General features: G+C 37.3%; 1 protein-coding gene across 3 annotated transcripts in view; it reads right to left on the bottom strand.

Annotated features, from left to right (window-relative positions):
* LOC135280806 (uncharacterized) overlaps positions 1-23,414 on the bottom strand; it is a 44,189-nt gene that overhangs the window by 8,628 nt on the left and 12,147 nt on the right. For 2 of the 3 annotated variants that reach the window (XM_064389091.1, XM_064389093.1), the window contains exons 5-9: positions 17,011-17,108; positions 15,782-15,854; positions 14,696-14,766; positions 5,864-5,929; positions 3,641-3,721 (exon numbers count right to left, since the gene is read on the bottom strand). In XM_064389091.1, the coding sequence (XP_064245161.1) occupies positions 3,641-3,721; positions 5,864-5,929; positions 14,696-14,766; positions 15,782-15,854; positions 17,011-17,108 (389 nt within the window). The remainder of the gene's footprint in view (positions 1-3,640; positions 3,722-5,863; positions 5,930-14,695; positions 14,767-15,781; positions 15,855-17,010; positions 17,109-23,414) is intronic. The other variant, XM_064389094.1, reaches the window with a different exon arrangement.

Here is a 23,414-nt window from a genome sequence, read left to right as displayed (position 1 = left end):
ATGAAACTGTTCCAACAATTTGCTCCAATATTAGTGATACTATCTCCTATCTGTAGATGGCAGTGATCTCCCACTGCCTGCTTCAGGAGGAAAGGGAATGGTGGTGGTGAAATCCTAAAATTAAAAACCACTGTGCTGAACAGATGTGGGGAAGAGAAGTCATAAGTTATGGGAAAGTCTATGCCTTACTGTATTTCATTTGTGTGATGAGAATATGTGCCATGCCATTGAGAATCTATTAATTTCTGTACCAAAGGATTTTGACAACAAATTCCAGAATATTGTGGTTTGAAATTTATCTATGATTAAAACCCTTTGTTGGCTTTCTGGACTAGTTGTATGCACCTTAGACATATTTAATTATTTTAAACATGTTTATTCAAATAATACCTGCTGTTTTCCTTCCAAACCCCTCTCGGTACTTAGCTACCTCCTTCATCAGTTGTTCAGCAAGTCTATTACCCATTTAATTTTTAGCTGTTTTTCTCTTGACACTTGCATTAGTTTTCACTTTCATTCAAATAAAATGCAGTAAACAGTGTGTAAGTCTATCTGGATCTACTTCAGTGAAGGGTGTGATGTGAAGCTCACTGCAAACAAAGAGTTTTTATTAATTTCACTAGGTTTATGACCTTGCCTCACAAAATCTACCATCCTTGGTGACCAGCAGAGAGAATCTTCGTAATACAACATAAAGTCACTATTTTCACTTGTGGGTTTTTATCTTACCAGTTCTGCCTGAAAATTTTCAAAATTTTCATAAAGATTAGACTATAAAAACTACATTTTTGAAGTTCTATTCCAAGTGTCACATGGGCTTCTAGCATCAGATTTTAAATGGAATCTAGACACACAAATGCAGATGAGGAGCCTAAGAGGATTTCAAACACCATCTAAATAGAATTTTAAAATCTGCTTCTGATGTTTATAAATATCAAGGAGATTTTGGGGATTGTGGGGCTGAAGATGCCTCCAATGCATTTATATGCAAAGTGGACACAGAGAAGTACCTAAGCTAGTTATTTCTTATGAGCCATGGTTTTTAGTAAAAAGGGAATCACTGCAAAGAGGAAAAAAAACACCCCAAAATATTAATCTGCTTCTAAGGCAGCCCAGCCTAGTAAATGGAATATTTAGTCACTCTAAGATATCTAGATATCTTAGAGTGACTTTGAGACATTCCTCAGCAGATCATGAGCAGCTATCTGTTTCAGCTCCTTCCATTTAACCCTGAGTCTCATTCCTTGCTGCTGAGAGAGGTTTTGCAATATCAGCACAGCTCATCTGCAGCCACTGCTGTTTCACTGCAGTCGAGCAGAGGCTTGTCATTAGTATGACCAGTGGCAATTTTGACCTCTAGTGCAGAAAGCCAGCATAAATTACTGTGCATTGCCTAAATCCTTTTTGTAAATCTTAGCTGGGAGTTTTGTCCTTCTGCATAGGAACGTATCACATCCAGTATGCTCTGGAATAAAAAGGACACACATTCTCCATCCCAGGGAGGCTTTCCACACTTTCCACTAAGATAAAACCCTCTACATGGTATCACTGTATTAAATCTTTCTATACATGAATCCTACATTTTCTCTTCTGAGTTTTGTCACCTCTTTCTTGCCATGCCAAATGGCTTTTCCTCTTCTTTACTGACTACACTCTTCTGTTCTTTGACAAGCAGCAGTAGCTTCTCTAACTGATCTGTCATATTGCTAAACCTGCAGTTTTAAAATTGAATTTGTTTTTTTAATGCGTGAATCTTTATATTCAATTGTCAGAAAAATAATCCATTAATCTGTTCCCAGTATGTAGTTTCATGATATGCACTCTCAAAAAAAAAAAATTTAAAAAAGGGGCAACTAAGGAATTGTGTATGGCCTTCTTGCCTGTTATTTACAGATCAACACATGTCTATATCCAGACTAGCCTTTTCCCTCACACCGCTGGCAACCTGCTTATATTGTTCTCCCTCCAAAAAGGACTGTTGTGAGATAGTAAATAAAACCTAGGTTTAATATCTCCACTCATGCTCTAAATATACACAGCAAGATCCCTTCTTTGGGAGTTTCCTGTGGTCACTTCACAAAAATGTCAAGATTGGAATTCTGTAAAAAAACCTCATTCACTAAACTGTTGGCTCAGTTGGATTTATATACACTTCCAATATTTGCAGTTTGAAACCAAAGTGTGCAGGAATCAGTGTAATTCTCCCATAGCTTCCAGTGACACTTGCAGTGTTTCTGTCTACCCTTCCTCCCTTCTGCTTCTTCCCATCCTCATTCTTTTGCTCCCTCTCTTCATCTTTCTAATTCATTCCACATGCCCTTGAATATGTACCATGCAAGCTGCTGTTTTGCATTCAACATTTGTTTATCCTGGGACTTATCACAGTATCTGAGAATCTCATAACTTTCACAGATTTTTATCCTCTTGAAGCCTTTGTGAAACAAGGAAGTGTGTGTCAATTTACAGGTGGGGAGTGGTCACACTGCAGATTAAGTGAGGTGCTCAGAGCCCTGCTTAGCCGTGGGAGCTCTGTTCAAGTATTTCTTGGCTCCTGATGTGCTGTGGAGATTGAACATTCCTGTCGAACTACATCTCCTGCAGTGCACCACAGCCTCCTTTCAAAGTGAGGACAGGCCATCACTCCAGCGTTTTTGGCTTCTGGGAGATACAGATTGGATGGGGAGGCTCTTCTTACATTAGAAGAGGGACGTGAGACACAAATTCAGGAATTTCAGAAAATCCCATTGCAACTTTTCAAAATCAAAATTAATGGACGGATAGAAAGGAGAATGTGTGTGGGAATGGGTTCAAGAGTCTGACCTACATTTCCATTCCCCCAAAAGAAACCAAAGGATCCCAAAAAAACCCAAAAAATCCCCATGCAATGCAGATACTTTACTCATAAACAGTTAATGATTTAAAAATGCTGGCTTCTGAAGAAAATCCTGTAATTGCCCTGGTTGTATCATAGACTGGAAGAAAAGCATGTCTAAGATTTCATTAGAGTTATCTTGTCTTTCTCTTTTCAGAGTATCTGCTGTAGATGTAGCCAGAATTCTTTTTGCAATAAAATTCACCTACCTGTACATCCACACAGTAAGTCTCTTAATGCTGGTTCTAAATTAATTTTTTTGAGTTGTCAAAACATGGGACTGTGTATCCATGTTTTCCAGCTCAAAGGGGAAGCTTCCAAAGCAGTGAAAGGAAGGCTCACATAAGGACTGAGGCTGGCAACATGTGAAATTTGGGTGCCAGGTTATTAAGTATTCTGATTTAGCCACGATGTGAAACTCCACAGTGAGCTCTAAAATAGCTTTGCTGATGCTGAGGTAGTGACCTCTGAGGCTTTCATGTGACTGTGCTGCCAATGGCTTGTCTGGTCCACCAGGGTGCCACTTTCCTTTGATTTATCTTTGAGTCTGAGGAATTATTTTTTTTTTCCGTAGTAAGAAAATCCTATTTCAAATTCATTATTGGAGCTGGCCCCAGTGGATAAATCCTAGTAACTAGATATTTATTTTCCAAGGATATATGTACTGACTTTAAAACAAGCCTCATGCAGATAGATGTCTGGTTTTCCTTATTAATTAAGGGAGTTGGGGAAGGGAAGAAAAAGGGGAATATATAATAGCTCACTTACCTGAGAAAAGCTGTGCAGCTGGGTGTGATCTGTTGTATAATTCAAAAAATATGCATCTAATCAATTGTTCTCTCTTGGAACCTAAAAAAAATTGGTTTATAGCAAACGTTGTCATACAAACTTGGTAATAAAATAAACATTCTAATTACTTCTGCACTTTTCTGCAGACCAAATACAGTCACTATAAATGAAGTTTAAAAAAAAATAAAGAGAAAGAGCAGAAAAGTAACAAATTAATTGTTTGTGTAAAACTACTCTGTTAGTGAGCTCGTATCTCCTATTGTTGGGATCCAAACTGCTTTGCCTAGTGAAAATGTTTCAAAACTGACATGCAGAAAGAGCCTGCATTCTGCTGCAAGCATAACTTCCACTGAACTGTGTAAAAATAAGGCAAGATACAATGTCAACACTAAGAAGAAAAGGTTAAGTTACAGTCCTTGTAAATTTGATGGGTACTGCGTAAGAAAGCCTTTTTCCAGTAAATCAGTTTAGAGCTTTTTTCTGTTCAGTATTAAAAACATTTCAGCAAAATCAAAAGTTTCTAGATCTATCAGAGAACTGTGAAAGTAGCATTTCTACAGGCTACAAAAGATATTTTAAATCTTATCAGAAATCTCATCAGGGAACTTATTCTGCCTGCTGAAATTTTGCAGAAATGGGCTCTATCACCTCTATGCCCAACTACCTAAAGTCACCCACAAATCCAGAGATGAATTTTAGTCTGTGCTCAATGTTTTATGCAAGAGAGACAGTAAGGAGAGGAGTGTCACCTCCACCCTCCCAGCAATTCCAGTTGCTGACTGCACAGTCGGATGCTGTGCAAGGAGCTCAGCCCAGGTAGTTTCAAGAAATGTGCTCCATGCTAAGCACTAACAAAAATAACCAGTATTAGCTGTTCATACCCTGAATATAACACAAAGGCTATTGCACCTTACTGGATTTTTCTCCAAAACTTCCTCAAAAATTACCCTGTGCACAAAGGGAATCAGCAATGCAGCCGGTGTGCAAAGGCCGGGAGTCTCCCACACCGAGCTAGGCTTGAGATGATGCCAGTCACTGCCATGATGGGGTTTTTCCTTATGCTTTTACTCTCTGAGTAATCCTTTTTCTCAACATTTTCGTTAATCTATTTTTTGGTTCATATTTTCAGATACATAAATACACAGAAGCATTTTACAGGAGTTTCACAGCTTCCTGAGAAGTGACTGACCTTTCTAACTCTTGGAGTAGGTGCACTTAATTGAAATGTTCTCCCCTCGATATATTTTCTCTAAACAATGGAAAAAATATCTATGTTAAACAGAACCCCATCCAGGTATGTGTGTAAACTTGAGAGAAGAATGCAAGGGAGTTATTTATAAAAGGATGAAATATTAAGTATTATTTATTTAGTGCCAACTATATTCTTGGTTCTTATCTGTTCTTACAAGCAGCACTCTGTTCATATATGGAAGATGCAATTTGAAGCCACAGCATCTGAGCTACAGTAATTTTGATATAATGGCAATGAAAAGATGCCAGCAAAGTACCTTTTATGTGTGAGTTAAACTTAGCTTTGGTTGACAGTGTGCCCACTGCAAAACATACACAATACCTATAGGAATGATAAACAGAGCTTTCTCCAAAGAAAGATTTTGTTCCCTTCTGTTGTAACTTAGTTATTAATTTAGTGTATAATTTAATCTATCAATTCCTTATCTATAAAAGGGATGCATCAGGACTTCTCTGAGTCTTGTCCAGGCACATTTCAATGTCTTGTGAGAGGAGCTACCCTGCTACAGGTGTTGCTCCACCCCTGCTACTCCACAGCCGTAGTCAAGACTGGGGGCTCAAACTGTAACTGTTATATCCAACATAACATGAAACATTAATTTTATTATGGTAGCTGCAGGCCTTAAGACTTTAAACAAGGAATAAAAAAATACTACTGTTTGACATATAAAGAATATAAAGGAAAGAGTTCTAGAAATGCTTTAAAATACCTTGGTAATATTTTCTAAAGCTCTAGACATATTTACTATGATCACATCTCTCTTTAAGTCTTGTAAGCTAACACCATCTTATTAACTTTTAATATATGAAAAATATGCACTATAGGAAATGTAATGTTACTAATGAGGCAAAGATCTCCCCCCTCACTGTTATTTCCTGTCCATCTCCGTGGTAAGTAACCATGGATCTTTGTATATGGACATGTACAAGATAAGTGAAATAGCTGCTTACCCATCTCCAGTCCCAGTGGACCTCGATTAGCCAGTGGAAAGGCAGGGGCCACATCAAACCAACGCTCTACAGAACAAACCCAAAGAAGTGCATTAAGATTCTGCCCTTGTAATGCCAGCTAGTGAGATTTTCACACATGGGGAATACTGAATAGGACCTTCTAAAGCTAAAAGATCCTGCAATCACATTTTGTCCCATCAACTAGTAGTTCTAAGATAAATACAGAGAAATCTGCAGTAAGAACGTAGAGAAATACTCCCAGAAAATATCTTAGACTTTTAAATCACAGCAATATTCCCCTTGTTAAAAAGCAGATGAAATGTATTTGCTTGTTAAACGCTGCATTCATAAAAGAAAACTTTTCTTTGCTGAGGATTATACACAGATTTCAAGTACTTTTCTGCAAGCCAAATACAGACATCATTTTTTTTTCTGATATAAAAGGCAACCCTTCTGCATCCTCATCAGAAGTTAGACTGCCAGATCCCAAATGATACTAAAAAAAGGTCACATTAAATTTCTAAGGGTCATTATTAAAAACATGTGGAATGTTCCCTCCAGTACCTTTGGAATTTAATTGCACACTGTCTGGACACTCAGAGTATTCCTCTTAGGCAAGGAAGAAAAGATGCTGATGTTAGAGGCCACACTGAAAGCACACCCTTGCTTCCCCCTGCCCGTCCTCTTGTCCCCAGACCTCCCCACCCCTCTGGCCAAACCCTAAAGACAATCAGCACAAGAAATAGCATGATTATGGAAGAGTGCCTGAAAGTACTGTTAAAACCAGATTTTCTCAAGAGTAAGAAGAAAAACTCAAGAAAAAGCAGTTTAACTGACTGGTCCAAATTTAAACAAAACCCACCCAAAGCAGCAAAGCAGGCTCTGAATTAAAGCCAATTCCTGTGAACTTGAGGTTAACCAATGGCTAACAGCAGCTCCACAGGGATTAGGAGCTCTGCCTGCTACTAAACTGAGCAACCCTAAATGTAAACTCACTCAGCCCTTGAAGCCATGTTGAACATCTACTGGAGCATGACTCAAATCAATGCACAGAATTCCTGTAGAATTTGATTTAAAGGGGTTATTCAGATCTCCCTGATACCTCTCCCTGTTCCAACTTTTCTGGAAAAGCTGATTCAATAAAAAACTTGCAGCACTTCCATGAACTTTAGATTTCCTGACCTCCAGCGAGTGGGAGGCTTACTGCAGTTTCCCTGGAAGTCTAAAAACACATCCTATTTTGGAATGACACATGGAGCATCTTGTCACTGTGCAAAGTGCAGTGCTGTCTGTGCTAAAATTTAGTCTCCATAAATTAAATAACATCTGGTAAGAGCCAAGAATATCAGGGGATGTCCATCCATGCAATGTTACAGCATCCTTGCTCTGATTTACTAATACTTACTTTCCTAAGATTCGCCTGTTGGAGTATATTTATAAGCTGTAGTATACCTGCTCATAATTTAATTAAAAATCATTCTAATAATTTATTTTATAAATCAATTAGCTTCTATGGATTTCCTTCCAATTTACAGTGAATATCTTCTGCCTGTTGTTATTCTGATTATTTAAGTTTGGTAAATGTCCTTTAAGTCTAGTTCTTATGCTTTAGGATGAGGCCCTGAGATAATTTTTCAACAACAAATTTGTTCTAAAATTCCCCTGAAAAGTTTAGTAAAAGGATAATGAGAAATCAATTAGGGCCATGTTGATGAATTAGGAATTATTATTATCTTAGCTTTGCTTTGAAACAAACAGAAAGAATATGCAACTAAAGAGATGAAAATACCATCCATAAGGAATACAATTTTAAAAGGTAGAACTAGCACCAATGTACAGACTGTTCTGTGAAATCATATTTCTGAGCTGAAGGAAACTCACTGGGATCTGGGTCACTGTGTAAGAAAGAACTGTGTTAGCAAAAGAAAAATTATTGTCTTTCTAATTTAGTATGCTAGACAACTAGGGGAACTTGATTTCAACAAAATATTTCTGATATTATATAGCATGGAGTTATGCAATATAATATCAGAAACATTTCAGTTGGAGCTGAAACCAAGTTAAATTCTTAGCTAGTAAAAGGGGAGAAATGTAAACCTGTCCTCTATGCCCTACTTCTTCTGCCTATGTACCACACAGTGGGAATTCTGCAAGGACATAATATACAAAATGTATATACCTAGGCTCTGCAAGAGCACTACATAGAAGCAATACATTAAAGAGTACAAATCAAATTTGCTTTTAATGTTATGTTTCTTATTTAAAAAAGAGGAAAAATTGAAGACTTCAAAAATTAATGTAATGACATCTTAGATAAAAATTAGCTTATTATAAAAAGACTCACTTAAACTTTACAATATATAGCTAAAAGTCCTGAAATATTTTATGGTTTACCACCTAACATAAAACAACAACACAGAAAAACAACAACAAACACTCTGCTACCTTAACAACCAAATCTGTTCATGTAAAGTAAACCCATGCAATGAGTGCTACACTGGATTAATAGACATGAAAATCAACAAGTTCCCTCTTCTAGGCAAGAATTCCTTGTAGCTCCATGCTAAAATCTGTTGCAAAGAAATTAATACTCCCATAAGAAACTTCAGATGGCGTAACAGTAGCATTGCAAGGACATTTGAAATAGGCTGGAATGGAAATTTATTCCCAATGAGTAACACTGGGTATTCCTACTGCATGGAAGGCTTTGACATGGATGACCTTATATTTGGATTATGTTTTACCTTGCAAGCCTCTGATCTCACAGTGAATGATTACAAACATTCATAAGTGTTCAGGGTGATGTGAAATTTAACTCGTTGTGTAGTTGGGGAATATGATCCATACCTCACCAGTAAGGGGATTGAGACACAGACTGGTTAAAGGGTTTCAACTAGAAAATTGTTCAGAAATGGGTACTGAACACCTCTCTCAGGTTCCACAGCTGTGCCTTAGCCAGATGCTTTGTCCCTGCTTGGTGTTCAGACCACACCTCACTGACAGAGTGTCACAGTGCTGTTTTGTCTGGAGTTTCACCCTAAATACACATGAAATTACAGGTAAAATTCTCACTTTTTGAGTCTGCAGAGATAATTTTGCCTCAAAATTCCTTTCACTGATATTTAAACGTTTTTTTTATCTTTTCCCTAGAGGGAAGACAGTCCTACTTCAATATAAATTGCTACACAGGAGAAAAGAAATAATTTCTCTTTCTCTCTGCTTGAAATAACCTCTGCTTGGATACTCAGATAAAACTGCTATATACTTACAGGCCTAAATAAAGCTACTGATATATTTCAAACAAAGTGGTAAAATTATTTTAATGTTGCTTGTATAGACACGAAAATCAGATGCACATGTAGTTCTGCTCACTACAGGTGAAAGGCTGCAGATGGGTGCATATTTTAAGGCACCCTGAGATTATAAAAAAAAAACTAACAAAGATTCAGCTCTCACTAGATCAAGTCTGTGACCAACAGGGTGAAACTGAAGGTATTCAACTTCTGCAAAGCTGCAAGGACACAATCACTAATTAACAAAATGGTCCACCTTGGGCAGCTGGGAATTCTGCAGCAGCCCTCACCAGGGCCAGCATTTTTTATGATTTCTCTTTTCTTTGGTAAGGTCCTCAAAACCTTACATATTTTGATATAAACCCAGTCCCTTCTGCATCATCTGACTTCTGAATCAGCCCCTCAAAGAACACTGCATTGGCAGTAGGTACTGTGCACAGAATAATCTTTGTTCTCTGCCATATGCCCCATGTGGTATTTTAAAAAATGACTGATTGCTGCATGATTGCTCTGTTTTCCCCTGTAGCTCTTGGGCTATATATCTTCAGGTGTGTTAAGGTACCCATGGTACAATGCCAGACTAAAATTTGCCTTAAACAAACTCCCAATAGCTCTGATATCACTTTTAATTTATATTATAATTTCTAAATTCTAGTTGTTCCCTTGTGACCTTTTCTTTTTCTTTTTTTTTCTTTTTTTTTTTTTTTTCCCACAAGCACATCTGGAGCTGAGAAGCAGTTCTGTGCAGGGAGCAGCCATGTGTATTAAATGACACCCTTCTGTGGGACTTGTGTCTCAGTGCAATCTGACCTCTTTCACCAGAGTGGCCAGTTGTGTCCCACAGGTTCTGGGCAGTTCTTACTGTTTTACCTAAAGCAAAAAAATTCCTGGGAGTGTCCACAAATCTGAACCGGCATCTGTACTTTTCCTGTTGTTTCTTCTTTGAAAATATAAACAGAATGTTAATTACCTTGCCGTGATTTTATCCTGCTGCTCAGTTTGTTTCCTTTTAACTTCTGAATCTATTACCACCTGCCAATTTGTCTAATCCTCTATTCTGGCAGATGTAAGGTTTTAGCTGAGATTACTGCAATGATCCTGAAGGAAAATGAGCCATATTCCACTAGGTCAACAAGACTCAGAAAGACAAATCTGTTACAAGCATTACTTCATCATTTGCAAGAATTGGAAGCTACACACAGAAACTTATTTCATAATTTTGTTCATGGATGTATTCAGAGGAGCTTGATTATCTCTCACATGAAAGTCACAAGATTTGTGCCTCCAATACTTTCAGTGTCCTTTCCATTTTTGGAATGTTTGTTCTTAAATGAATAATAAAATAAAACTTTAAATAATTGGGGATTCTTCACTAGTTCTCAGCACACACAGAAGAAGAAAGCTGAATCAGCGTTTTCACACGTGCTTAACTCCATAATTATGTGCTGTGCTAAATTAGAGAGCTGTGCTCAGGTTTCATATTACAAGGATTATTTTAATTCTATACAGGAAAAAAAGAATATTTTACACTATATTTTAATAAATAATTAATATTAACCTGCATCTATTAAATAAAGGTTCAAACTTGCACAGTGCCGTAAGCTCCCACTGGATGGTGTTTATCGACTTGCAAAATCAGGACCTGGTACAATGGTATTTGGAGAGAACTTCTGTTTCATACTGTGCCAGTTCAATATTGCTAACTACAGGTGTTTAAAAAGCTTAAAGTGGTCCATCAAATATCAAAAGATTAGCTTATGCTTGCCAAATCTTCAAAAAATAAATAAATAAATTTTGGGCTCTGCTTATTTGCCTTCTGGTTTTTGATACTCCAGGGTTCAGCTGGCTCATGTTTTCATGTTTTATCTCTAACCATAAAGGCGAGAACTCTTTTTTGATGGAAGCTAAAGTTTGCATCTACTCACTAGCCTGCAGGAGCAGACTTTAGGAAAACATCAAATATCATTAACGCTCATGGGAAAATCGTGCAAATGGGCTATGCTGGTTGATAACTTACTAATTTACAAATTTTAGTAATAGGCATTGGTGCTTTGAACTACTGATGAGAATTAGCCAGGTTCTACAACTTACTTAATAGTCTGTGTTCCTTGTGGCATTGAAATTACTGTGGCTTAGAAACCTACTCTACAACTGAACACAGTGCTGCTTGCCATGTGAATCTGGAACAGATTTGCTCCTAGAGCAGTGGGGGGTTTACACTGAATGCTGGAATAAAACAGTATTGTAAGAGTAGATGGAGTATCTTTAGACTAGTTACTCCGATTGTTTTGATAATGAAACTTCTGGTTTCCCCTCCTTTTATCGCTCTTTGCCTTCAACAAGAAGCTCCACAAGGTGCAATTTAATCCCGTGGATTTTCATTGTTTGCTATTTGATGGATGAGGTGTAGTCAGAGGTGTTTTGTGAGCCATTTTCAGGATGGAACTGTGAAACCCTGAACATCCACATCTTTTGGTCTGTCTTAAATACAGCAGCTACTGAAACAAATGAAATGGTGTAGATGTGTTGGAGGAAGGAATAACTGAGTAGACAAGAACTAATACACACTTGGTCTCTGTTGCTGATGTACCACAACATTGTTCCAGTAATGAACACCTCCAAAGAATTAAGACTGCAATTTGAAGGCTCGTTCCCCTGTCCTTTTTACACCTGCCTAGATTAATTGTCTCAAGAACTGAAAACAAATACAAAGATCTAAACATTTTGGACCTATTTTTTACCCTATGTGCTGTGACAAGAGTAACTGAGTTCTTTTCTTTTATAAACGATTTAGGGCTTTAATTGGCTGTTGGGTGACAGAAAATATAAAATCTCATTCTATACCTCATATCTTACAACCTATGAATCTGTCAGTTCAAATGAGACTGCCATGGTAAGCACAAAACAAAATTAGCAGAGAATGAAGGAGAAACCTTTTCTCACTATCTTTTAAAAATCTTTGGTGTTGCTCAGTAGGTGTAAGTAAAGAAGAACTACACATAAACATACCTAACTCAAATGTGGTGCTTTTATAAATTGACCCAATAAAAACAAAAAGCATTTCAAATTATGAGTTAATTAAATGTCTATAGATATTCTCTTTACTGTTGCATTCATTTTTACCCAATTTTAGGATTAACAAACTGCCATGCTCAAAATTACAACTGAGGTACCAAATCACTATTTATGTACCTCATACTGTGACAGTGCTTTGTGAAGCAGTCTCAGTACATATTCCTCTACTGATAGGTGTAGCATATTTGTTTCTAATGGTAATTACTATTTGCAGCTGAACAAGCAGAAAACTATTCACTCACCAAATAACATGCAAATATTTAGTATTTTAAATATTAAGCCTTCTAAGTATCAGTGACTGAAAACCCTGGTAAATTCAGATCATGCAGAATTATTTCACTGAGGAATGAATAACCTTGCCTTCAGTTCACCTAATTGCCTCTGCTGGACTCCCTGGCTTTGCAGCCAGACATCCTTAGCAAAATGTGCCATGGTCCATCACTGCAATCACACAGGAATTTCTGTTAATATCCACCATCTTTTGTTGCTTATTTTATACTATGCATGCTAATACAATTATGAGTAATTTTATATGAATATTGAATTAGGAAGATTTATGCTTCCTTACACTATTACAAAATCCACATTTGTTCTTTGTAAGAAAGTAGGACACTTTAGAACACTTCTGTTTGCATGAAGTCAGCAGTAGTTTGGCATGAGCAGAATGCAGGTTTGAATTTTTGCTTTAGTAAACGTTAATTACACAGGTATTTCCTGCACGAGGAATTACTCTCTCAGAAATACAGAGCTGTGTTTTCAGAGCCAGTATTCTTAAGAACTTGTTTTTTTGCTTTCTTAACCAAAAAGGATTTTTTTTTCCTCAAAGTTTATTTATTGCTTTGGTTTTTTTACCCCCTGAAGTACATTCCCAAGATTTTGATTTTCAGTCTGGAGTCCTACTGGGTTTAGAATTTCACTGAATATTTGAGAAGTGTCCTGGCCAAAGAAGGCCTGCAGAACTAGACACTTTTAAGCACAGAAGTATTTTTAGTTGCAAATATTAAAAAAATGCACTCACAGCTGTTCACACAGCAGTGATTGGAGTGGTTGGAGTCGTGGAGAATGCTGATACCTTGATATGTTTTATGAGTGCAATGTAGCTGTGCTTCAGGCAGAAATTCTTCAGAAGAATGAGGAAAAAGAACACGAAGGGAAGTTTAAATTCTTTAAAAAGGAGTTACTTTTTTTTGTTGTTGTTTTTAAAACAGGCATAAATAATACTGGAGTTCATATACATATATTCTGAAATGGAAATATATTTTCATTAGGGTGCACTGTGCAATTCTGCTTTTATTATCCCAAGGAAATGCCACAACATAAGAATTGCATACAATACTGCCTTAGAACTGATTGTGGGTTTGTTTTTTGTTTTTTGGGTTTTTTTTCATACTGCTCATGATTATCAAGCTGTCAATTGTGCACATTGAAAAAATGAGTGAAAAAACATGGGCAAAACTAGATTTTTCAGGGGGCTTAGAGAATGTAACCTGCATTCTGTGCAGTGCCCTCCTCCACTTTTCCTTTGACCCATCTGAAAGGAGCACCTCCATTTCAGCATAAATGTGTCCTACCAAAACCCACCCAACCCCAACAGCAACCTCGTTGTGCATCTGATCAGTGTCCCACCAAGCCCAGCAGCCAGAAAAGCCAGTATTGACTACAGGGTTTTGAAGCCAAGCAATTGATTTCAGTCTGCAAAGACCTCCTGAACTGAAGCTGGCAGTTTCCATCAGTCTTAGAAAATCTGGTTTCAGACTTTAGAGATTTAAGACAGCAGTTGGTTCAGAGAAATTTGTTAACATTTGGGTACTTCACACAAATAGAAGTCTCAAGTTTAATTTATTTTTACTTTTCTTGTTTGATTTCTGTAATACCTGCTTGGAAGAAATCATGACTGCCAAGACTGAGCACTGATACTAATTAATAACTTCCAATGCAGTATACATCAAACACTGTATTTAAAGAAAATCTGGTTTATTTGCTTTTATTTCAGGAAGAGAACACAGAAAATAACTGAGCCCTGTAAATAAAATAAAATTATAAATTAAGATAAAATACCACCCTTTTTCTTTTTCTCTATAGCCTCATGCATTCCTTTCAAACATGAAATAACTTCTGAAGGAAGGATGGCTGTGGTGAAAATCAATATTTTTCCTCTAGCTGAGCCTACTTCAGAGAAAAGTCAGATCCTGCCTATGCCCTCTGCTTGCATCTAAAAATTTTAGGTTTCATTCCCTGTGGTAACTATCATAACTATACAGCTACTTCATACAGTATATATTGACTTTGTAAACTGTGGTTGTTCTGTGGTGCGGGGATCAGTATTCTGGACTGAGCATTCAAGTGTGGAAACAGGAAAATTCTGACATGTTATTAGATGCGTCCTTACTCATGCTCTTTGTAAGACTTCCTACATATCCCTGGATAGAAAATCAATGGTTACGTATGAAGTATCTGTGGTTACCTATTGGAAAGCTGCAATATGCTTCTTGAGCTTGTGAAAGAATCTTGGCTTTCTTATTTAGCAGTGAAGGACTGCAAAAGACAAAAACAAAGTTGACTAAAGAATATCATAATCCTTAGTTTATTGCAAGAAGCACCAAAAGACACAAAGAGCAGGAAGTGAAGACCTACATACCAACAGTCCTTTGCTAACTACAGCAGAAAGGTTTGCATTTGAGCAGAGCAAAATCTACTGCTTCTGCAAAAGAAGAAAAAGTTAATGAGGTAAAATAACTGAAGATGAAAGAAATGTGACTATAGATAAGAAGAATATTAGAGAGAAGAAATTAAAACAAGAATTAAAAAGCCTCAGAACTGAATATAAGCTATGAACAGTGTTTGCACTACTCTAAGTTTTTAAAAAATCATTAAAAATATAATAAATTCTCAGTAGAACATTAGTTAGGAACAGGGCCTCATATAATTATCAAATAAGAGATGATTTCCTGCTCCAAAGAGCTTTCTATCTAAGTTCCAGTCAAAAAAGTCAGACAAAAATATATTGCTAAGTGGTCAGTTGGGTTTGTTTAAAGTTCTTAAATCAAACTGATCTTAGCATCTACACGTTACCATGTACCAGCACTGAGCTCACATAGATTTGTCACAGAGTTGGCAATTATTGCTTTGTAACACAAGATCTACTCACTCACATTTCAGATGAAAAACAAAGCAGAGGATGTGCCCTTACGAGGGCACATGTAGTGTCTAGTTGAGGAATCACACCCTAATAAATATGATAGGCCAGATTCTGCCCCTGGTTATATGTGCCTTTGTCAACCCACTGACAACATTAACTACAAAATAATATAAAGTGACACAGGGATTAAGCATTTTTACAGCTTAGAAAGCAGTGAGCTCACCTTAGAACATCCAGGTATTCTGGGCTTAATGTACTTACATCTTGCAGCTGCAAAATGTTCTTTCTGTAGAGGATACACATTACACAGCATGCAGGTGGCAGTCAGATCCTATCACTATTGTAAAAGCAGTTTATTAAGCATATACGGTGTGACAGGGAAATGGAAGATAGCCAGGGATTTGATCTTACCTGGTGCTCTGTGCTGCTGCTTCACGGTCTCTTGCCATGCTCAGAAGTCCTATGCTCTGTATTTGCTTCAGGCCTAGAGCGTCAAAGTGTATCAGTTCTTTTACAAAGCCACACAGCATCAGTATGACATGTGAAACTAGCCAGTTCTGCAGCTCTTTACACTTCAAATGTTTTCATGATATTGAGCCTTACAAGAAGAAATGTCAACCCAGCCTGATCTTTAAGCCTTTCACCAGTGAATCAACACACGTATGTCACAGATATTTAACAGTAACTGTAGAGATGGATAAATGAGTTTGTGGAAAATCCTGACCCAGCATGCATTTGCTCCAAAAGCCCTCCCAACCCTCTCTAAAGATCCTGTCACATCAGTGGAGATCTTATTTCTATGTTACTCCTTACTGATTTCCTGGTCATCATGCTGCTAGCTGCTGATGTAGTAAAACCGCATCCATCATCATAACCAAACCCTTTAGCTGAGTCTACACAGCTTAATTATGAACCTTCATTTTGGTAAGGTAGATAAGCAAATAATTCCTGTAAGGAACAACAGGCACTCTGCTGAAACAAGCAGCACATGCTAGAAGTGAAGAATGTGCCTAAATACTCTACTGTGTTTTTAATCTTATATAACAAGCCATTTTTTCACAGGAAGTAGATTACCTCTGTAAAGGAGGCAAGAAGAGGAGTCACATGTTTTGGGAAGCATGGACCATCAGTGTATCTCTGCATTCTCTATTTTAATAATAAATATCTTCCCTTTTCCACTACTTTTTTTCCCTCAGATTTTCTTCCCCATTATTTTCAGCTTCCCTCCTTTCGCTTGCAGACTCCAGATCTATAAGGACTTTGCTTCATCACTTTGTCTTGTACAGAATTAATTTAGTACTTGTCCATTATTTTGTGTTATTCTGCTTTAAATGTGTGAGTTCCACTGTCCAAGCAGGAGCAAATGCCCTGTGTGAATGCTGGTGAGCACCTTGCTCTCTGTGGCTGACAGGATATAAAGCCTGTCACTCTTAATTGCCACCACCGACGACCTTTCAGCCTGAGTTTTGAAGTTCAGTCATGAGCTATATGGTATTTCCCAAGCTATTTGCACATGTTTTAACTGCAGGCTGTGTGTATGTGTATGCAGCCACGGGTCATTACACAAAGTGAAACCACCAGCTTGTGTGTCCTAGGCCACCAAACAGCCACCAGCTGATAACGACTCAGTTATTACTAACCAGGGTCAAATTCATGCCAGTGACCGAGGAGAAAAGGGCTCCATATCTCATTACTACCATTCTGAGCTCTCCAGTCCCTCTGACCACTGCATTCAGGTCTTTAAGTTAAAAAAAAAAGAAAGATAAAAAAAATCAGGAAACGAAGCCAGGCATTTCAGTAAAATGCATGTGTGGTATATGACCACATTAAACACCATCCAGAGAGTGAAATTCTTCCACTCACAATCTGATAATGCATTCTCAGCACACAAATACCTTCTTATACAAAACAGCTAAAAAACTATCAACTAGGAATTAGTATAACAGAGAAGCATCTCCAGTCTCTTGTGTGAATAACAGACATTTAGAGGAATCCCTAAATACTATTTTACTTGATAGCCCCTAAGTTTTCCGAGTGAGTCACTCTGGTGTGTTCAGTAAATAAAAAAGATTCACAGAAGCACCTCAAGTACATTTTAACAGTAGAAAAGACATTTCAAAGTCTTAATGAACTCATATCAAGATAAACTGTAAAGTCTAAAGATTTATTTTTCTTAAATACTAAGACATTAATGAAGTGCATTTGCAAATATCAAAATAGGATCCCATTCTTCAAAAATAGGATTTTAAATTATTTTTCCCCATTTCAGGTTCTTGTGCAATATTTTTGTTTTCTATTTTGGGATTGTAATAACTGTTGTAAAGTCTCAGGATATTTAGACAGAAAGTATTCAAATCTTCAGGATACCTTTAATGTGATAGTGATCCAACAAAGAAATTGCAAATGCATGCTTCAATTCAGTTAAACTGCTGATTGCCAGAACACATTTTAGGATTACGTTCTAACAGATCTAGGAATTCAAGGTCTTTAAAGCCTAACTAATTTAAATAAATGTATACACTCAGCTCTTTACTTTCCTTAAGATGATAAATAGTACAAAATCATGAACTCTAAGTTCTTTCCCACGTTATCTGTACAACATATAAAATATTTCTAATGTAAATGTCCTAAAGTTGACAAGATACTCATTAAAGTAGGAGAACTCATAGCCCCTAGCATAGCAGTTATGCTCCCCTTGTATTTTTTTAATACTAATCCTAAACTCAGGCTTGGTATGTAAGTAGAGAAATTAATTTTTAATATTTTAGTTTACTATAGATTTGCATCATTTGGTTCATGAAGAGCACATTATTCAGCTATTTATTTGAGCTTTTAGATATGTTCCTTCTATAGCAGGCTATTAGCCACCGTCAATGCAAAAAAAATGTGTTGAAATATTGTGTCCAAATTAGTTCATTTGCCTGAAAGGGAGTGGGAGGGGAATAGTGATAGTAAGAAAACTCTTTGTGAGTGTTGTTCCAGGCATGATAGCAGCCTTGCCAAATCCAGGTGTTCAAAAACCAGAAGACAGTTCCCAAAACACAAAATTGGATCAAACATCACAAGATTAATATCTGTTTGTTTTTCTTTTGATTTACTTTATGGCTTCTGAGATTTAATTTTTAAATGAAAGCGGAGATTCTTACCTAACCACAGAATTTTGGAAGCTGTGAGTTAAAGAAAATTATACTGAGAAGTTCATCTGCTCCTGCTTTTGCCCACCTTCTGTTGCTCAAGATTTACACTAGAACTGCAAGGAAGGGACTAGATGAGCCTTTTCACCAGAGCTGCACCACCTGGACTCCCCAGCACACTGTGAACCTCTGGGCTGCCAGTTAATGTGGCATCAAGCCTGCTTTGTGTTGAGGAAGTGATGCAAATGAAAATTAATGGTCCAGTGAGTTTGTCCTGCAGAAATCCAGTAGCAGTAGCACATTCTGAATCTAGTGTGATTATCTGGGTTATTATAGTATCATAATAGATAACATAATTATAATAAGTGTGACTACTTGGATTATTCAGAGATTTCATTGTAGAGGACAGTCTGAACTCTAAATTTCACACATTTGAATGATTCTGCCTCTACATAAAATAAGGTGAAGGAATAGATGCATGAAATCTCAGAGACATCCCATGAGTTCAATATAAGCACCTACAAGTTTGTAATCTGCCTATAAGGATTCTACTGCTCATCTCCACAGCGTCAAAATTTTTCCCTGGATGCTGATGGAATTAGCTTTAAAGACTGTTCCAGATTCAAAGTCATTTCCATGATGCAGAAAGTGGAAGGAGAGGCAATGTGAATATGCTGACACAAGCAGGTCTCCTTGACCCTTTCATGGGATAGCTTTATTTACAGCGTTTAGGAAACTATCTGATCTCTGAATCTGTTTGTCTCCTTCAGTCTAGTGAGTACACACCTAAACAGTGCACCAGTCTAGTCTGGCACTCAGAAAGCATTACTTTGTTCCTAACCTGATCATCCCAAGCTTATGCAACTGTGTTTTCTGTCTTTCCCACTAACTTTTGAATCTATTGGCCAATCTCAATAAATTCGATAGAAGAGCAGTGATCTCAGAGATATTAAGTTCTACCCAGCTACATGAAAACTGATGACTAGATAGATGACTGGCCTCATTAAGAGAAAAACTGCAACGTGAACTTAAAAGTTCTGTTTTGTCTGGCTCACCAGGTGGACAATCAACACACAAACAGCCACAGGACATGCTGCCTCTTGCCCTGCAAGTAATTAGGTACAGCAATGAGACCTCAGGATACTGTGTATGGACAGCAAGAGAGGACAAGAAAGCACAGGTGGAATATTTGAGGTCCTGGATAGAAGAATCATAAGGTAGATGAGAGGAAGCAGCTGATACTACTATCATGGAGCCCCACAGAGACATAAGATTGAAAGACAAAGATGTAGGCGTTGACTCATGACAACATTCTTCATCACCAGGAAGGTGTGTAGTTGGTGCTTATCAATAACGTGCAACTCTTCCTTTTTGATTTTTAAGACAAGAATGCAATCTGAAAATCAGATCTGTTAGATGCTCACTCACAAGTCAGTGCATCTATATCCAACTGCAGAAACCAAAGGTGGCACGAGTGAGAGCTAAGACAATACCCCCCCCCAAAACATTTATAGCCTAAACCAGGGATTTTCCACAGTGCACTTTAAAGGCAAATCCTGCACTGACCATGCTATGCCAACCCTGCTACAAACTGTACCACAGCAAAGAGGTCACCAAGAACAGGACTGGGGTTTAGAACATTTTGCAACTGCAAAATAGGGACTTTCCACTGGCATTCACTGTGTTGGACATCATATACACAAGTGGCATAAGTTACGTTCTAGGTTAAACAGATGCTTGAAGCTACAGTAAATCACCTATCTGGGTATTTTAAGAGAATCAGAGTCTACCTGAAAACCATAGAGCCATAATGTTCTGTGATAATATAGATGTAAACACTATGGAACTTAATAGCTCTTCAGCAATATGTGACTTATTGTCACATATTATATAAACTAAATACAGGAGTCACAAAGAGAAAAATAAATTCCCCTCCTCAACTATTAAAGCACTGTGCATTTTCATATCATTCTTTACTCTCTGGCAACTGTGGATATTCTTATCATGACCTCTAGTTAGTTTTCAGTGTGCTGAACAGAACTGAGGAAAATGCACTAAGATCACAAAGGTGAAGTTACATTTTCAGTTGTTAACCTTTCTCATCCAAAGCTTCAACAAAATGCTTCCCAATAGAATAAGGAAAAATTTAGAACTGTATTCTTTTCTTTGCCCAAAGATCCCAGGATGTAGATGAACTGAAATATGAAGAGCAGAGCAATCATAAAGGAAATGGTCATGCATGGGGTTCCTTCTGAAAATAGTTCTGATTTTGAGTGGGGCACCAAAGTACAAAACTGGGTACTGTAGTCTCTGAGTCATCTTGAAAAACATTTTTGATACATCATGTTTTGGTAGACCCATTATACTCCATGATTAAACAACAGGGATAATTTTCTTATGATGACTTTAAAAAGTTGTCATCATCCTATTTTCTCATGTAGAAGGAAAGCAATGACTGTACAAATACTTCAGCATACGGTAAGAGAATAAAGGCAGGAGTTTTGATCTACATCTCTGACTCATGTTCATGAATTCATTAACCTCAGTGGACTCATTCACCTCTGTTTTGAGAGTAAAAACTATTCTCAGTGAAAGATTAGTCTGCAAATGGTAACATTTCCCCAAAGTCGTGGCTGACAAAAGCCATTTCATTGTCTGGTATATATTAGAGCGCTGCTAGGGTTGCTGTGAATTCAACCCCTCTACCTATAAGCATCAAAGGACTGATGCTCCAGCTGGAGGTCAACAGCCACGCACAGCAGTGGGAATGCTGGGAATGCTGTGTAGGAAAAATTCTTATACAACAGGAATCAACATCTGGAGGTACCTATGAACTCTCTGGTCCTTTGTACTCCTGCAACAGTACATTCTGCTCAGAGCTCTTGAGCAGGAATTAGCCCCTGATTAATTTATCCATCACAGTATTTCTAGTGGGTTCATCAACAAGATAACTTGTTAAGAAGTGCTTAACTGCTTATTCAGTTGAGCATTATTATTGCCATCAGCATTTCTCATGGATCTTTCAGTGAATTCACAATTAACCAGTCCTCAGCTTGAATCTACAAAATCTTGGCATGTACCAATAGCCATGGGGAACAGTTCAAAATCAACGACATTAAACAAATATCACCACAGTGCACAAAAATCTATATTTTCCCAGAGCAGAACAAAGAGCATAACCTACATGTTTCTTTTTATAGTCCATTAAGTTATATTTACTGTACTTCCCTATAATAAAAATATTATCTGGCAACACTTTCCCTAATAAATAGCAGTGCCCTCAACAGTCTTTACTACAATAAATTTAATGCCTGTAATGAACTTAAGAAAACTAATCATGCTATAGCTTAAATAATAGAGGCACTTCAGAACAGTTTTGCAGCAAAAGTTTCTCCTCAAAGTATGGAGCACCACAACTCCCACTGAGTTCAGTAAGGTTGGCACAGTTTTAAAACTTTTGTGTATGTGTAGGAGAAAAATAGATCAGTCTAACCCACCCACAGCTTATATATTGTTTTCTTGAGAAAAGTTCAGCTCACAAAAATAAATGTTTAAATTTGCAGGCTCTTTTCTAAACTGTATTAAGGCAGATCATATTCTGGCATATTTGCTCTTGGTGCTTCCTGATCCTTGAGTGCTATTTTTGATACACAGCTGCAGATTTCATTTATGCAGTCTCAGTGTTTTGGGTTTGCATTAATGAAAGCTGTTAGAAGTAATCACCTGCCTTTTGCTTTTCTACATCTTGATCTTGTAGATTATCAGCACGAATGAAAAAATAGTGACACAGAACTACTAACGCAAATGATTTTTGTCAAAAAGTGTTTTTTTGTCATCAAGAGTCATTGATCTCTTTCTCTGCAATGAATTCCTGTTGCTTTCTAGATTGTGACAATCAGGGCTTGTCAGAACTATCCCATGTATAAAATATTTGTGCCAGCTGGCAGTTCAAACCAACATAGCTCATTGTGAAAATGTTTTGCCTGGATTTTAAAATCAGATCTAGGGTTAAACTAAAGATTGTACCAACTGTATGTCTTAAATCCATTCATTCCATCTGACCTGCAAGTACACATCTGCTGCATGTTAGCCTTACCCTGCTGTCTGACAGTGGCACACATTTGAATCCTCATCATTTTGATTAAAGACTTGGTTTTGTTAGGATGTCATGTACAGTATATCAAAGGAGATCAGTAACCAGTCTGAAAGTCAGATGACAAAGAAAACAATCAGCACATGCACAGTTAAGCAGAGTTTCATGAAAAGAAGGCTTAACATAATGAGTCATAATTTGGAAAAGTGTCTGTAAGTGGTCTCAGTACTCTGAGCTCACAGTGGACAGTTTAGGATTTTAGAAATGGTTACTAAGTACAGACAATCACAAGAGATGGGCTGTCATGGGCTCTGTACTACTCTGAGTACAAATTGGTTACCTCAGATCATCAAATTGTACAACATTCAGATTTAGGATAGGCAAAGCACAATATATTTCAAAACATTTGGTAATAATCTTTTTAAAGTTTTAGAGATTTGTCCAGCTGTTCAGTAAATTAACTTAGAATAGAAAACCACCTTTCCTTTAATCAATGGATAATGAAGAGCATTTGTCTCTTATTTGTAAGACTATCTAAAAGACTAACTCTGTTTAGTGAAAATATGATTTTTGCCTATCACATTAAAAAAACCTGCTGGTCAGCCTTCCTGACTGATTTCTGGTTAAAATATCCTAACCTATTATGTTTCCTATTTGTGTTTATTAGTGTACATATAAGTGTATCTGTGTCCGTGCGTCAAGACCGTTATTAATCATAGCAATGGCAGGGAAAAAAAAAGAAAACTTCTAAGCACACTGGAAGAGCAATAGTGTTCCAGTAAGTTCAAGGTCTGCTAGGATTAAGGTTTGGCTGATC

Source organism: Passer domesticus, chromosome 14 (assembly GCF_036417665.1).
Source record: "Passer domesticus isolate bPasDom1 chromosome 14, bPasDom1.hap1, whole genome shotgun sequence".
NCBI classification, from domain to species: domain Eukaryota; kingdom Metazoa; phylum Chordata; class Aves; order Passeriformes; family Passeridae; genus Passer; species Passer domesticus.
This window is presented reverse-complemented; position numbering and strand designations above follow the sequence as displayed.